Source organism: Chiloscyllium plagiosum, unplaced genomic scaffold (genome assembly GCF_037043375.1).
Source record: "Chiloscyllium plagiosum isolate Xiang-an unplaced genomic scaffold, Cpla_swu_hap1 HiC_scaffold_27, whole genome shotgun sequence".
NCBI lineage: Eukaryota > Metazoa > Chordata > Chondrichthyes > Orectolobiformes > Hemiscylliidae > Chiloscyllium > Chiloscyllium plagiosum.
The window spans coordinates 21,405,395-21,423,626 of NW_028270165.1; the positions used below are offsets into that span (position 1 = coordinate 21,405,395).

Genomic DNA, 18,232 nt, shown 5'->3' on the forward strand with positions numbered 1-18,232 from the left:
AATGAGCAGCAATGCCCACTGGAAGCAAAGTTGGGGGTGGGGGGGGGGGGGGGCATGCTGACTCTCCCACTGCACTCACTGTCAGAATGGGAAGGGTTCAGTCCTGGGAGTGACCCACAGTAGTGTCACCGGCAGAATCAGATTGTTGAGAGCACTGGTGCTTCCGCAAGTTGCAGGATGATGAGAACCTCTGCCCACACTAGGGACAGGACAACAGCCTGTCCCCAGTGTGGATCCGCTGGTGCCTCAGCAGGTTGGAGGAATTGCTGAAGGCTTTCCCGCACTTGGGGCAGGGGAAGGGCCTCTCCCCCGTGTGGACCCGTTGATGGGCCAGTAGGTGGGATGTCTGGGTAAAGCCCTTCCCACACTCGGCGCAGGAAAATGCCCTCTCCCCGGTGTGGACCTGCTGGTGCCTCAGCCAGGCAGAGGTATCCTTGAAGGCCTTCCTGCACTTGGGGCAAGTGAAGGGCTTCTCCCCTGTGTGGACCCCCTGGTGCCTCTTCAGGTGGGAGGAACTGCTGAAAGTCTTCCCGCACTCTGGGCAGGTAAACGGCTTATCTCCAGTGTGGACTCGCTGGTGCCTCTGCAGGTGGGAGCTATTACTGAAGGTATTCCCGCACTCGGGGCAGCTGAAAGGCCTCTCCCCGGTGTGGATCCGCTGGTGCATCAGCCGGGCAGAGGAATTGCTGAAGCCCTTCCCGCACTCGGGGCAGCTGAAGGGCCTCTCCCCTGTGTGGACCCGGTGGTGCCTCAGCCGGGCGGAGGAATTGCTGAATGTCTTCCCGCATTCAGGGCAGCTGAAGGGTTTCTCCCCCGTGTGGACCCGCAGGTGCCTCAGCTGGTTGGAGGAATTGCTGAATGTCTTCCCGCATTCAGGGCAGCTGAAGGGTTTCTCCCCCGTGTGGACCCGGTGGTGGGTCAGGAGGGCAGAAGAATAGCTGAAGGCCTTCCTGCACTCAGGGCAAGTGAATGGCTTATCAGCTGTGTGGACCAGCTGGTGCCTTTGCAGGTAGGAGGAACTGCTAAAGGTCTTCCCACAGTCGGGGCAGCTGTAGGGTCTCTCCCCTGTGTGGACCTGCCGGTGCCTCAGCAGGTGGGAGGAATTGCTAAAGCCTTTTCCACACTCATGACAGGAGAACGGCCTCTCCCCGGTGTGACTGCACCGATGAGTGTCTAGGTCAGACGGGAAATGGAAGCCTTTCCCACAGTTGTCACACTTGCACCGTTTCTCCACAGGGCGGGATTCCTTGGGTTTCTCCATGACCGAAGCTTCATCCGCACACAAAAGCACGTACAGCTCTTCCTCGGCGTGAATTCCTCTTCCAAGGCCGTATAACTTTTTCAGGCTCCACACTCAGAGCGATGCAATAATAGGGTCTCTCATCTAGTCCCACTGATGCTGAAAACGTATTGAAACAGGAACGAAAAAGCTTGGTTCCTTCTCACAGAATCATAGTCGAAAATTGTTGCAGTCCTGATGAATTGCGTGACTGTCATTCATTGACATGAAAGTGAGGACTGCAAATGCTGAAGAGTCAGAGTTGAAAAGTGCGATGCTGAAAAAGCACAGCAGGTCAGGCAGCATCCGAGGAGCAGTAGAGTTGATGTTTCGGGCATAAGCCCGAACTGTTGATTTTGAAACTTCTGTCTTCAGATCTTCAAATACTCTTAAAAAAAATTACAAAAATCATCACTATCAGTCCAGGGTAGAAATTCAGAACAAGCAACTCTACTCTCTGCAGAACATTCTTTTCTTTTTCCACAAAATTGAAAGCACCATCTCTCTCTCTCTCTCTTTTTTTCTTGAGTTTTGGATACCTCCACCTGAAAGTTATTATCTTTCACGATGTTGGGATACTGCTGAGAGTGAGCAGGTCTGATTTGGGAAGCAAAAAAGTGTCAATTCAGGATGAACCTACAGCTTCTGGAGAAATAACCAGACACAAAATGGTTAATGTCCGGGGAGGTGGTGAGGAAGAAATGAGACATCAAGGCATTGGCACCAACACCAGAGAAAAACTGAACATACAGACGTAGTAAATATTAGTGGCAAGCCAGAGTCATAGAGATATACAGCACAGAAACAGGTCCTTTGGTCCAACTCGTCCATGCTGACCAGATATCCTAAATTAATCTAGTCCCATTTGATAGCACTTGACTCATATCCCTCTAAACCCGTCCTATTCATATAACCATCCAGATGCCTTTTAAAATGTTGTAATCATACCAGCCTCCACCACTTCCTCTGGCAGCTCATTCCTTGCATGCACCACCTTCTGCATGAAAAAGTTGCACGATGGGTCCCCTTTAAATCTCCCCCCTCCTCACTCTAACCCTATTATCCTCTAATTCTGGACTCCCCCAATTCCCTACCTTGTCATCTATCATACCCTATCTATGCCCCTCATGATTTTATAAATGTGTATAAGGTCACGCCTCAGCCTCCCTTGGGTAAACCTTACCCTTGGGTAAACAACCCCAGCCTATTCAGCTCAAACCCTGGCAACATTCTTGTAAATATTTTCTGAACCCTTTCAGGTTTCACAACATCCTTCCGATAGGAGGGAGACCAGAATTGCACACAATATTCCAAAAGTGGCCTAACCAATGTCCTATACATCCACAACATAACTGCCCAACTCCTTTGCTCAGAGGATTGGGAATATTTTCAAAATGCACAAAAACACGACCAGGAAAGAATGCAGGGACAAACTGAACTTTTGATGGTCAGCTTGGAAGCACCAATGCCTCAGGGCAAAGATCCTTTTGTTACACAATGATTGTTCAATTTTGTGACCAAAATAATTGGATTTGTAATTACTTATATCAGATATTGTCATCATCTCAGGCAAGAACACAACCAATTTTTTTCAGACAGTACATTTACATGATTCGATACAATTCCCTATTCCTTACTTTACCAGAATATTACCAGGAATGGAGGGTTTGAATTATAAGGAGAGGCGGGATAGGCTAGGACGTTTTTCCGCTGGAGCCTAGAAAGTTGAGAGGTGACGTTGTAGAGGTTTAGAAAATCGTAAGAGTATAGATAAGGTGTCTTTTCCCTAGAAAAGAAGCTCATAAAGTCAGTACCGTATGGAAACAGGCCCTGCAGCCCAACAAGTCCACACCAAGTCCGGAAGAGTAACTCACCTAGACATATTACCCAACATTTACCCCCTGACCAATGCACCTAACCTGCACATACACCCTCACCCCCACGCTGTATTCCATACCAGGCGCCACCTCCATGTTGCCTCCTCCTCCAGGCCCCGTCCCCACGCTGTATTCCATACCAGGTGCCGTCGCCACCTCCTCCAGGCCCCGCCCCCACGCTGTATTCCATACCAGGTGCCACCTCCATGTCTTCTTCAAAGACCATCAGGGATATATTTCCCTCCCCTTTCAGCATTCCGAAAAGACTACTCCCTCCGTGACTCACTCGTCAGGTCCACACACCCCACCAACCCAACCTCCACTCCCGACACCTTCCCCTGCAACCGCAAGAAATGCAAAACTTGCGCCCACACCTCCCCCCCTTACTTCCCTCCAAGGCATCCTTCCATATCCGCCACAAATTCACCTGCACTTCCACACACATCATTTATTGCATCCGCTGCACCCAATGTGGCCTCCTCTATATTGGGGAGACAGGCCGCCTACTTGCGGAGCGTTTCAGAGAACACCTCTGGGACACCCGGACCAACCACCCCGTGGCTCATCACTTCAACTCCCCCTCCCACTCCACCAAGGACATGCAGATCCTTGGACTCCTCCATCGCCAGACCATAGCAACATGACGGTTGGAGGAAGAGCGCCTCATCTTCCGCCTAGGAACCCTCCAACCACAAGGGATGAACTCAGATTTCTCCAGTTTCCTCATTTCCCGTCCACCCACCTTGACTCAGTCAAATCCATCGAACTCAGCACCGCCTTCCTAACCTGCAATCTTCTTCCTGACCTCTCCGCCCCCACCCCCACTCCGGCCTATCACCCTCACCTTGACCGCCTTCCACCTATCGCATTTCCAACCCCCCTCCCCCAAGTCCCTACCTTTTATCTTAGCCTGCTGGACACACTTTCCTCATTGCTGAAAAAGGGCGCATGCCCAAAGGGTTGGTTCTCCTGCTCCTTGGATGCTGCCTGACCTGCTGCGCTTTTCCAGCAACACATTTTCAGCCACCTTCATGTTGCCGCCTCCTCCTCCAGGCCCCGCCCCCACGCTGCCACCGTCTCCCAGGCGCCGCCCCCACGCTGCCACCGTCTCCCAGGCACCGCCCCCACGCTGCGTTCTACCCCAGGCCCCGCCCACACTGCCGTGTCGCCCACGTGGAGACTTGAGCTGAAAATGTGGCTTCTTCAGGGCTCATCCCCGAAACGTCGATTCTCCTGCTCCTTGGATGCTGCCCGACCTGCTGCGCTTTTCCAGCAACACATTTTCAGCTCTGATCTGCAGTCCTCACTTTCTCCACGTGGAGACTCTATCCAGCACCGGGCCTCTCCAGTCCAATGTGAGTTCCGGGTCGGTACCCAGGCCATCGCGACCGCCCCCGTACTCACCCGCAACCTCGGTCTCCGGTAACGCTGCCCCGGAATCTGCCGATAACAAAACTCGGACCGACCTCGACTTCATTCCACCTTCTGACTCAAAGTAGACAGACAGGAGGCTGAAAGAACACAGCGAGCCAGGCAGCAGCAGGAGGGGGAGAAGTCGACGTTTCTGGTGTAACTCTTCCTCAGGTTTGGGGGTGGGTGTCGGGGGAGCTGCAGATAAAGGGGGTTGTGGGGGCAGGGTGGCGGAGTGGGGATTGGTGTAGACAGGTGAGGGTTTGACGTGGTTGGCCAATTGGAGAGACGAATCCGGTTGGGGGTCGGAGGGAGGGGAGGAGAGGGACGGTATTTGAAATTGGAGAACTCAATGGTGAGTCCTCCAGGCTGAAGGCTGCCCAAGCCGAAGTTGAGGTGTGGTTTGTCATTGCAATAGAGGAGGCCGAGGATGGTCATGTCGAAAGGGAATTAAAATTGGCGGATCTGGGAGGTCCTGTCGGCCCGGCTGAGATGGTTGGTGAACTTTCCCTCAGTTTATGTTTTGTCTCCCCGATGTAAAAAGGACCACATCAGGCGCATCTGATATTGTAAATTAGGTTGGAAAATGTGCAGGTTAACCTCTGTCTCAGCTGGAAGGACTACTTGGGACTCTGGATTGAGGTGAGGGGGTGGTGCCTGCTTGGAGCATTTCTATCTATACACAATATCACCTTTCATAGAACAAACAATCCTAAGGAGCACCATAAAACATAAGATCACTATCTTGGTCATAGAATCATACAGCATGGAAACAGACCCTTCGGTCCAACTAGTCCATGCTGACCCTGTTCCCAAACTAAACTAGTCCCCCTGCCTGTGTTTGGCTCATATCCCTTCAAACCTTTCCTATTCATGTACCTATCCAAATGGAGATTTGGCCAAGCAGGGGAGTGTAGCTACATCATATACCCTAGACCGGCGGAGCAATTCGCTTCTAGGGGGTCATCCTCTGCGCCAGAGCGTTGAGCTTCAGGAGGGACGCACATGGAACTGAGAGAGAAGAGGGACAACCACCTACCCAGCCAGATCAGCCAAATTAACCCTGAAAATCAATGGGGTAACAGATGTTGTACCCAGATCGCACCATGGGTTGGGGGAGTCCAGAACTATAGGGCATATGTTTAGGGTTAAGGGGGGGGGGGTGGGGGGTGATATTTAGAGGAGACCGAAGGGGCAACGTTTTCACAGAGGGTGGTACGTGTTGAGTTGCCAGAGGGAGTGGTGGAGGATAGTACAATTGCAACCATTAAAAGCCATCTGGGTGGGTACATGAATAGGAAGGGTTTGGAGGGATATGAGCTGGGTGCTGGCAGGTGGAACTAGATTGGGTAGGGATATCTGGTCAGCATGGAGAGTTGGGTCTGTTTCTGTGCTGTTCATCACTTTGGCTCTATGACTTTTAAACATTCAGCACTTCCTCTAACAGTTCACTTCACACACAAACCTCCCTGTGTAAAAACAGTTGCCCCTCTAGTCCTTTTTCAGTCTTTTTCCTCTCACTTTAAAAATATATGCCCTAGTTTTGAACTCCCCTACCCTTAGAGAAAAGACATTTGCTATTCACCTTATCTTTGCCCCTCATGACTTTATAAACCTCCATAAGGTGGCCCCTCTATCTCCTACACTCCAGTGAAAAGACATCCCAGCCTATCCAGTCTATAAATCATTCCAGCAACATCCTGGTCAAAAAGGGTGAGTTTTAACAATTGACCATAAGGGCAATGAAGACTCAACCAGCTTACAGTGGGTTTGGAATCACATGTAGGCCAGACCAGGTTCAGACAGCAGAAAACCAGATGAGTTTTTTTAAAAAAGATTAGATTAGATTCCTTACAGATTCTCTACAGTGTGGAAACCGGGCCTTCGGCCCAACCAGTCCACACCAACCCTCCGAAAAGTAACCCACCAAACCCAATTCCCTCTGACTAATGCACCTAACATTATGGGCAATTTACCATGGCTAATTCACCTAACCTGCACATCTTTGGACTGTGGGAGGAAACCGAAGCACCTGGAGGTAACCCACGCAGACACAGGGAGAATGTGCAAACTCCACACAGTCGCCCAAGGTTAAACACTGAGCCACCGTGCCGCCCATTTTTACAACAATACACAACAGTTTTGTAATTAGACTCTTCATTCCAGATTTGTATTGAATTTACATTCCACCATCTGTCTTAGTAGGTTTTGAACCCAGGGAATGTTTACCTCTGTCACCATTGCAAAGAATGTCAAACATGACCTTGACAAGAACTGTTTCAGGGGCAGAAACCAGACTCGAGGGCTTTAAATGTGGAAGTCTGGAAAAGATGGGAATGGCTATTTCAACGTTACATCCAAACCAACACTTCCATTGATGCGATAGTAACAGGAACTTTTATTTTAGTTAGAAGATTTTCAGCAACACTGAGCAAGAAGGAACAAAATTGATATAAGAAACACAGCAATTAACTGTCTACAAGAGGCAATATTGGAAAGGAAGGACCCAGTTCAAGGATATAAGAGGGGAGACACAGACAAAGGGACAGGAGTAGGCCACTCGGCCCTTCGAGCCTGCTGCAACATTCAATATGATCATGGCTGATCTGAATACAACCTCAGCTCTACATTCCTCCACATCCCCGACAATCTGTCACCCACTTGGTTAGCAAGAACCTATCTCTGCCTTAAAGATACTGAATCCACTGCCTTTTGTGGAAGACACACAACCCTCAGAGAGAAAAGAAATCTCATTTCTGTCTTAAATGTGCAACCTCACACTTTTAACATATGACTCCCTAGTTCCAGATGTTAAGATAGGGATACAAGCTGCATTCAAATAACATCCGTGGTATAGTCAACTGCCTCAAAGTGCTTCATGTGAAAATAAGAAGAATTATTTTCTAAAATTACAATACCGGAGCACAGATAATGACAGGTGACGAAAGACTTGGTCAAAGGGCAGGTTTAGGGCAGCTCTTTAAACAGGTTCATTTCCCAAACTTCGGAGGCCAAAGACAGAAACAGTAAACGCAAAATAGTAAAGTACAGGAAACAACAGCATAGTCGTAATGTCACTGGGTGAGTAATCCAGGGACATCGGATCAAATCCCATCACAGCAAGTGGTGAAATTTGAATAAACCAACGAATAAATGTGGAACACAAAGTTAGTCTCAGCATGGTGTCGATGGCACTGATGTCAATCGTCATAAAAAACCATGTCCTTTCAGGAAGGAAACTGCCATCTTTACCTGGTCTGGCTTACATGTGATTGCAGACCCACAGCAATGTGGATGACTCTTAAACTGCTCTCTGAAATGGCACAAGCAAGACACCTTGCAATTAAGGATGGGCAACAAACATCAACGTTGTGAAAGAGTCAAAAACAGAAATTGCTGGAAAAACTCAGCCAGCCAGTCAGGCAACACTGGTGGAGTGAGAAAGAAACTGAGTCAATATCCTGTCCTAAGTCCAGAACAGCTGTGAAGAAGGGTCAAAATGCACTCAAAATGCTAACTCTGATTCTTTCTCAATACATGCTACTAATCCTGCTGAGTTTCTCCAGCAATTTCTGCCTTTGTGTATTTCAGATCTCCAGTATCTGCAGTTCTTCATTACACTGACTTAGGGAAGCTCAAATCCCATAAAAGGGTAAAGCAGAAGGGCTGGAATTACTCAGCAAGTCTGGCAGCAGCTATGGAGATAGAAACAGTTAGCTCTTCAAGTCATTGAATGATCTTACATCAGGGACATATTTTTGGGGAAGTTGTAACTGCAACATCTGGGTGAACTCTCTCAGCCATGGGTCAGGCTGACTCAGCATTCTGGTCCAAATTACCATCCTGCTCATTACCTGTTACCTGCTCAATTTGTTGCTCGTTATATTTCTACGGTTGCCACATTCCCATGTTTTAAAACGATATTGCAATCAAATATGAATTTTCATATGTAAGTAATCAGAGGGTTTGGAATATAAGTGTAACTTTTAAACAAAACGTATTTATTCGTTCTTGGGGTGTAGGCACCGCTGGCAATGCCAGCATTTTTACCCATCCTTAACCATCCTGTGGTTGGTTGGAAAAGAGAATGAAGGTGTCTGAGATGGTCTTGATCAGCAGAGCAAAGCCCAAGACGGGTGTGTTCAAGTAAAAGTACCCTCCACTCCCACAGCCAAGTCTGCATTCATTGCAATTACAGAGGTCTTCATGACAGATGGAACAGCTCTCTCCATCAGCACTCTGTCCCATCTAAAACTCCCAGGACAGGGACAGCATAGGAATACAATCAGAATACAGCCTCCTCTACTCTTTTCAGTTGAAAGTGAAGCAACCATGACACTGTCCCAAACAAACAGTGCCAAGAAAGACACATCATTGGGTTAGATACAGAGTAAAACTCCCTCTAACGTTCCCATTCAAACACTCCCAGGACAGAGACAGCAGAGGGTTAAATAAAGAGTACAGCTCCTTCCATTCTGACTGACACTTGGTATGTTCTACACCAATCCTCAATGATAATTCAGAAGTGAGACTATTATCTGGTACTGAATTCACACTTCCTAATGGGAATGGCAGGAACAGAAAATCGAGTGAAACACAGATTGATAAAACACACAACGTGCAACAGAACCAGAACTTTATTGGGATCAAAGACTTTTAAATGACAGGAGATATTGTCCCTGCAACAATCCGAATGTGAGCTGAACAACTTTCACACTCGAATAGGTTTCTCTGGGGATGTAGTGTCCACCTTACCGCTGTCTGATCAGTTCATCTGTTCCCGTCAGAGCTGAGTTGTAGCTGACCACATGCTGGCCTGGGGTCAAGATGTTAGAGGGTAAAGGTCAACTTAGATTGAAGGCATCCTGTGTCATGTCAGTGAGGTCAAGGGTCGCTGCATTACTTAGCTTATCGGGGTCAAGGGGATATTGGGCTCGGCTTGTATCAGTTTGAGCTTCGAAGAATTAGATGATCTGATGGAGATGTATAACATCCCGAGAGGACTTAATGTGAATGTATGAATCCCTTTGTGGCAGAGACTAGAAATGAGTGGACACAGTTAACAAATAAGTGGCCTCTCATTTAAGATGGAAAAGTTTTGCTTTTCTCTCAAAGGTTACGAGTCTTTGAAATTCACTCCCTCAGAGCTGCACAGGGTGGTGGCTCAATGGTTAGCACTGCTGCCTCACAGCATCAGGGCCCCAGGTTTGATTCCACCCTCAGCCAACTGTTTGTGTGGTGTTTGCACATTCTCCCTGTGTCTGTGAGGGCTTCCTCCCACAGTCCAAATGATATCCGGATTAGGGTGGATTGGCCATGGGAAATGAAGGGTTACCAGAATAGGGTAGTTGGAATGGATGGTCAGTGTCAACTTGATGGGCTGAACGACCTATTGCACGCTGGTCGGGATTCTAGAACTGCCTGGAGCCTGTAACTTACCAGATGATACGTGGACACTTTTCGTACACTGCTTTTATTCAAGCCTGCAGAGCCACTTCCATAAGTTGGCAACAAACCCCCCAGATGATCAAGTACATCTGTTTGATATACTGTTCAATTATTTTAAGAGCAGCTTACCTATACCAAATCAACAGTATACACTTGTCTTAGGGAAATCCACAGTCGATAAATGTCGTGCTGGAAAAACACAGCAGGCCAGGCAGCATCCAAGGAGCAGGAGAATCGACGTTTCAGGCATAAGCCCTTCTTCAGGAAGGGCTTAAGCCCTTCTCCTGCTCCTCGGATGCTGCCTGGTCTGCTGTTTTTCCAGCATGACATTTTTCAACTCTGGTACTCCAGCATCTGCAGTCCTCACTTTCTCCGTAGGGAAATCCACATCCAATTACGATTAGTAGTTCTGGTTATTTTATTTGTCTTACCTTATTGGATTTAACCAACGACAGCATCTCGACATTTGCCTAATTACAATATCCAATGTCTATAGAGTACATTTTTTTGTCATGACTGTTACCTTGAACACTGACTTGTGATCTCTGCATTGTTGTCAAAGTTCCTTATTTGTCTCTTCATTGTCAAAGTTTTACTTTGCCGAATTCTTCCTGGCTTTTTGCAGATAGCACCTTATATTCTGCTCGTCAACATTTTCCTTTCCAAGTCTGTACTGAGGATTTCATGAGAAACTTCAAGATTGTGGTGAGACTGTGGAACTCACTACCACAGTGAGTAGTTAGGGTGAAGGCAAGGGTAAGCAAGCCAATACAAACGATTGTCATTATCACCAGATTCACAGCACAATTAAATTAAAACACACAATGTCCCTCAGAATTTCTCAGCTCTTCCTAGTCAGACTTGAAGAACAGATTTTGCACACCAAAACTATAATTTAAATAAAAATTAACAATTATAAATACTGCAACTTTACTCAGGCAAAGTTAAACAAGATAATTTAATTAATAGCAATGATCATGCCCCCACCATCTCACAGACAGAGACTTAAGGGGTAAATTAAAAAAGAAAATAAAGAAATTACCAATTCAACCAGTTTCCAACAATTGATTTCCAAGCTTTTGTGCAATGTTTGGACGATGAGTCGTTCACACACACATAACCGTATATCTAATTTCAAAGTCACTGCTGAATGTGAATGGTTGTCCCGATGCATTCAACTACTTCTTACAGACTGCGACTCATTCCCAGAAAAAGCCAACAATTCTTTAACTGGACAGAAAATAAAAAAAGAGTAGCTTCTGGGCTCAACATGCTGCAGCTCCCACTGGAAGCAAAGTTGGACGGAGGGAAGTCCAGCAGGAAACAAAAATAGCTCACTGACTCTCCACTGCCAGAACAGGCGGGAGTTTCAGTCCTGGGGGTGACCCACAACAGCTTCACCGGTGTAATCCGATTGTTGGGAGCACTGCTGCCCCCACAAGTTGCAGGTCAACAAAAACCTCCACCCACACTAGGGGCTGGCAAATGGCCTCTCAACATTGTGGATCCGCCAGTGCCTCAGCAGATGGGAAGAATTGCTGAAGGCCTTCCTGCACTCGGGGCAGGGGAAGGGCCTCTCCCCGTGTGGACCCACCGGTGTGTCAGATTGGAGGAATGGCTGAAGCCCTTCCCGCACTCAGGACAGCTAAAGGGCCTCTCCCCCGTGTGGACTTGTTGGTGGATCTGAAGGGTGGAGGCCTGTGTGGATGCACCGATGGGTCTCCAAGGCAGAGGGGACACAGAAACCTTTCCCGCAGTCGCCACACCTCCACAGTTTCTCCACAGGGCAGGATTCCCCGGGTTTCTCCATGGCCGAAGCTTCAGCCGCACACAAATGTGTGTAGAGCTTCTACCCGCCATGATATCCTCTTTCCAAGCCGTATTATTGTTTCAGGCTCCACAGTCCACTGCAACAGTACAGTGGCTCATCCAGTCCCACTGCTGCTGAAAACGTACTGAAACAACAATGAAAATACTTTGCTCCTTTTCACAGAATCATAGTTGAAAATCATTGTGGTCCAGATGGATTGAGTGACTGTCAGACATTGACGTCAAAGTGAGGACTGCAGACACTGGAGAGTCAGAGTCGAAAAGTGCAGCGCTGGAAAAGCACAGGTCAGGCAGCATCTGAGGAGCAGGAGAGTCAATATTTCAGGCACGAGCCCTTCATCTGTTGATTTTGAAACTTCCGTCTTCAGATCTCCAATATTCTAAAAAGAGATCACAAACATCAATGTCAGTCCAGGGTAGAATTGGGTGTTCTGAATTTCTACTCTGTGGAATATTCTTTTCTTTTGTTATTCCACAAAATTGAAAGCACTATCCCACTCTCTCTCCCCCTCTGTTCTCACTCCACTCTAATTCTCCTGAAGGTGCTGATTCAGGATCTCACAGGGCAGAAAAGCAAAAACGTCAGGACCGACATCCCTCTGAATTTTGGATACCTCCACCTGAGTTAATATCTATCACAATATTGGGATACTGCCGAGAGTGAGCAGGTCTGATTTTGGGAAGAATTTTTTTTAAAAAGTGCCTCAATTCAGGGTGAACCTGCAAAGCAGCTTCTTGAGGAACAGCCAGACACAAAATGGTTAACGTACCCAGGAACGGGGGAGAAAGTGAGGCATCAAGGTATTAAGACCAACACCAGAGAGAAACCAAACAAAGACGTGGCAAATGTTTGTGGAAAGTCAGATTCACAGAGATATACAGCACAGAAACAGATACTTAGAGCAAACTCTTCCGTGCTGATCAGACATTCTAAATTAAGGTAGTCACATTTGCCAGCACTTGGCCCATATCCATCTGAACCCTTCCTATTCATATACCATCCAAATGCCTTTTCAATGTTACAATTGTACCAGCCTGCATCACTTCCTCTGGCACCTCATTCCATACACGCACCACCCTCTGCGTGAAAACAATACCCCTTAGGTCTCTTAAATCTTCACCACTCCCATCCCCGTCCTCAGCCTAAACTTATTAACCTCCAGTTCTGGACTCCCCCATCCCAAGGAAACCACCTTGTCTATTTACTCTATCCCCGCCCCTCGATTTTATAAGTAATCTTTCTGGTTGACCCGCCCCCCAGTCTCTGGCACGCTGGGGAAAACAGCACCTCCCACCCTCCATCCGGCTCTCCTCACTTTGAATTTGCAGTATCTGCTCCCTCCCTGGGTTCACTCCAGTTGCTACAAGTGAACAGATCCCCCCAGGATGAAGAGTTGCTTAGAGGGAGGAAGTGAGTTTCACTCTGAAACGGACATGGCCACTTCCGTGTTGTGACGTCACCAGTGCCGCACTGCGCTTGCTCCGGATGGCAGCCGCCTGGATCGCACTGCCCGACGCAGTTTGCAAAATTCCTTCCTTTCAGAGAATACCCAGAGTGTGGAAGCAGGTCATTCGGCCCAAGGAGTCCACACCGACCCTGCGAATGGTAACCCACCCACACCCATTTCCCAAACCCTATTGCTTTACATTTAACCTTTACTAATGCACTTAACCTGCCCATCCCTAAACACCATGGCTAATCCACCCTAACCTGCACATCCCTGAACCTGACAGAACAATTTAACATGGCTAATCCACCCTAACCTAGACAGATGCCGGCCAGACATCCTAAATTAATGTAGTTCCACTTGCCAGCATTTGGCCCATATCCCTCTAAACCCATGCTATTCATGTACCCAGATGTCTTTTAAATTGTGTCATTTTTCCTCCGGCAGCAGGTTCCAAACATCCGCCAACCTCTTCGTGAAAAAGTTTCACCTCACGTCCCTTTCTCCATTCACCTTAAACCTAAACTCCTCTAGTTCTGGACCCCCTACCATGGGAAAAAGACCTTGGGTATTCACCCTATCCATGCCCTTATAAACTTCTATGAAGTCAGCCTTCAGCCTCTGATACTCCAGGGAAAATATACCGGAGGTATTCAGCCTCTCCCTGTAGCTCAAACCCTCCAACTCTGACATCAGCCTTATAAATCTTTTCCACCCCTTTCAAAGTTTCACAACATCTTTCCTACAGCAGGGAAACCAGAACTGAATGCAGTATTCCAAAAGTTGCCAAACCAAATGAACTGCACAGCTGCAAAAGGACCTCCCAACTGCGATACTCAGTGATCTGATCAATAAAGGAAAGCATACCATGGTCTCTTTGTTCTGCAACACTCCCCTTTCCTGAAGAAGGGCTTATGCCCGAAACGTTGATTCTCCTGTTCCCTGGATGCTGCCTGACCTGCTGCGCTTTTCCAGCTCTGATCTCCAGCATCTGCAGACCTCACTTTCTCCCCTTAACTGTGCCAGTCCTGCATCGATTGCTTGACCAAAATGCAAACCATTTCTCTAAATTAAACACCATCTGCCATTCCTCAGCACATCTGATCAATTCTAATTTATATTTATTTCCTCTTATTCCAGAGAAGCTGAAAATCTCCAATCCACACACTCTCCCTCCATTCCCACTTTGCTGAATCTAATCCCTGCTATATCTCATCCTAAAGGGTCTGATTCATGCTGATTAACAGGCCCACACTCAGAGGGGATCCAATTGAAACATACAGAATACTGAACGGCCTGGACAGAGTGGATGTTGGGAAGCTGTTTCCAATGGCAGGAGAGACTGGATCCAGAGGGCACAGTCTTAAAGAAAAGAGAAGACCTTTTAGAACGGATTCAAGGAGAAACATCTTCAGCCAGAGAGCAGTGAATCTATGGAATTCCTTGATACACAAGGCTGTGGAGGCCAAGTCAATGAGGATATTTAAGACTGAGACAAATGGATTCTGGAGTATCGAGGGGTCCCGGGAGAAAGTGGGAGAATAGGGTTAACAAACTTATCAGACACATTTGAATGGTAACAGCAGACCTGATGGGCTGACTGACCTAATTTCTGCTCCTGTCTTCCAGTTTCTTACTGTCCTGGACACAGAATTGGGGGCAGGAGTATGCCATTTGGTCTTTCAAACCTGCACCAGCATCGAACAGATCATAACTGGATATGAATCTACCTACATCTAGGTGGATAAGTTGGGAATTTTTCACTGGAGCACAGGAGGTTGAGAGGTGACCTTTTTAGAGGATTATAAAATCATGAGGGGTATAGATGAGTTGAATGGCAAGTGTCGTTTCAAAATGAGGAGCAAATTTTTAAGGTGAGTGGAGAAAGATTTTAAAAAGACACGAGGAAAACCTTTTTCTTTTAAGAGAGTGGTTTGTGTGTGGAATGAAGAAATGGTGGATGCAGGTAGAGTAACAACATTTAAAAGACATTTTGATAAGTACATGAATAGGAAAAGTTTGGAGGAATATGGATGAAACCAGGTGGGACTAGTTTAGTTTGTGAATATAGTCAGCATGGACTCATTGGACTCAAGGGTCTGTTTCTGTGCTGTTTGACTCTAACTGTTCTGTACTGGTCTTAAACCATTTTATTTCCTTCCCCCACAACCATCCACTTCTTTGTTGTTCAAAAGTCAGATAAACTCAGCTTTGAATATATTTAATGACCTCCTATCTGCACAAAGACATCCCCACTTCTGAACTCAATTCCTCTTGCTGATATACCACTTGCCTTACTGATTGCTTACTACACCTGTCTGACAACTGGCATTGACTGGCATAGAAGGATGCTGATGCCCCTTTGTACATCCACACATCATTCCTGACGAAAGACTCGTACCCATAAAATCGACTCTCCTGCTCCTTGGAAGCTGCCTGGCCTGCTGTGCTTTTCCAGTGTCACACTTTTTGACTCTGATCTTCAACACCTGCAGTCCTCACCTTCATCCACATCCCAATATCACCATTTAAACAATGCCCCTTCTTTGTTTTTTTTCTTCCCCCACAGCAAAGGATATAACTTCACATTGAAGTATTGGATTTGCCATGTGTTTGCCAATTCAGACAGTCCTGGACCAACATTTCCTGAGTCTGCTCCTTCCTGGATTCAATCCGTTTCCTTTCATTTGCTACAAGTCAGCAATTTAAGCCCACAATGAAGAAAAGGGCATGAGAAAAGTGGACAGAGGAAGGAAGTTGCAGTCTGGGGTGAAACTTAATCTTCATTCAGAGAGAGAGGTGCAGGACAACTTCCACATTCAGACAATAGGGGATGTTCTGATTGGCAGGATGACTACCAAGCTTCTGGTCCTCCAGGAATGCCCCAATGGCTAAAAGTCGCGCCCCATTTCAGCGGAAACTAGGAGCATGCGCATTTTTTAGCTGACAAAAATAACAAGCACCGTTCTTGCTGACACCGAGGAGCCTGTGCAGTATGCTCTGTGGAAATGCTGCTATTACTGACAAATTTTAAGGGTCCAAATGCCAATAGATAAAAAAAAGGGTAGACCCACAATTTATTTTCCTCCATGGCTCCTCACTATTTTTGCTAGTTACCGTACCTATACCCCTCATGATTTTACAAGTTTCAATAAGGTCACCCCTCAACCTCCTATGCTCCAGTGAAAAACGTCCCTGGCTCTCCTAACTCAAACCATCCAGTCCTGACAACGTCCTGGTACATCTTTTCCAAACCCTATCTAACAGTGTTCTCCCTATAACAGGGCGAACAGAACTGTACTCAGCATTCTAAAAGTTGCCTCACCAATATCCTATACAACCTCAACGTGATATCCCAACTCCAATATTCAATGGTGTGAACAGTGAAGGCAAGTGTGCTAAATGCCTTAACCACCCTGTCTACCAGTGATGCAACTTTCAAAGAACTGTGTACTTAAACCACGCCCCATGTCTCTGTTCTACAACATGATCCAGGGCCCTACCAGTAACTGTACAAGTCCTGCCCTTTGTTTTTGTAGCAAAATGCACTCCTCGCTTTTATCTATACCTCTCTCATACACATGATCTCTCTCAGAGACACACTCCCACCACCCAATATTCACACCTTCACAAGCTTATACTCCATCACACTCTTGCATTACCAAACATGCACACAGGCAAACGCTCTTATGCAAACTCTCACACACACACTCGCCTATGGGATAAATTTGCATTTGCTGATACATTCAATTTTGATCAAAAAGCACAATCTGTAGGTAGTCAATATTTTAATAATTTTTAAAATTGTAATATTTTAAAACTTCCTACTTTGGAAATGGAACCAGTCTGATTGGGATACAGACAATCTTCAGACTCTAACCTCACACCGTTCATGTACTGAGCTGTGATGTCACCGATTTTTATAAAACCTTAAGTCATCTCGAGAACCTGACTTAAAAGTACTTCTGGGCTTTACATATTAATGAACCAAAACCCATTCTAAAAGATTAAAGACTAAACCTCAATCTAGGGTTGTTCAATATAGCCCGGTTGTACGACACTGATCTTTTCTATAAAAGATGTGTCTTATGATCCTGCTCCACAGCTACCTGAAGGAGCAGCACTCCAAAAGCTAGTGCTTCCCAATAAACCTGTTAGACTATAACCTGGTTGTGTGTGATTTTTAACTGTATCCACCCCAGTCCAACATCGACTCCTCCACATTGTTTCCAGTGAACACAGCCCACACCTGGTGCGGTCTGTAAACCTTACAATGCTGACGACATAACGCAGTACCTGCACTCCTGGAAAATTTCTAACCATACTGGCTACTCATTCACTGCTGCAACTGATACACAACATTGGAAACTTAGTGCAGGAGGCTGAAAGAAATGAGCAGTTTTAAAACAAAAACCTGTTGCAGCTCAAAGCTTCCATGAGTCTGAGACTGGTGGTAAGTTCAGGTAATCTTTATTGCAACCCAACTTTACTACAGCTTCAGATCCTCCCAGCAAAAAGGCATAGAAAAAGTAGCTGCCTTTTATACAGCACAAGGTCAGAGCATTGTCAGTCCAGGGTAGAAATTCAGAATATGCAATTCTACTTTGAGGAACATTTTTTGCTTTTGTTATTCCACAAAATTGAAAGCACTATCCCACTCTCCCACTCCCTGTGTTCTCACTCTGCTTGAACTAATTCTCCTGAAGATGCTGATTCAGGATCTCAGACAGAAAAAGCAAAAAACGTCAAAACTGGCATCTCTGAATTTGGATAACCCCATCCAACAGTTAATATATTTCACAACACCATGGTACTGCTGAGAATGATCAGGTCTGATTTTGGGAAGCAAACACAAAAGGGTGTGTCAATTCGGGGTGAACCAGCAATGCAGCTTCTTGATGAAGAACCAGACATTAAATTGTTAACATCCCCAGTAAAAA

At 46.5% G+C, this 18,232-nt stretch overlaps 1 protein-coding gene across 1 annotated transcript in view; it reads right to left on the reverse strand.

The window, feature by feature from the left end:
• Window positions 1–18,232, reverse strand: part of LOC148143388 (uncharacterized) — a gene marked incomplete at its 5' end in the record, with an annotated part of 330,397 nt that overhangs the window by 277,189 nt on the left and 34,976 nt on the right. Inside the window, one exon of the mRNA XM_087975187.1 lies at window positions 320–1,113. Coding sequence (XP_087831313.1) covers window positions 320–1,113 — 794 coding nt within the window. The remainder of the gene's footprint in view (window positions 1–319; window positions 1,114–18,232) is intronic.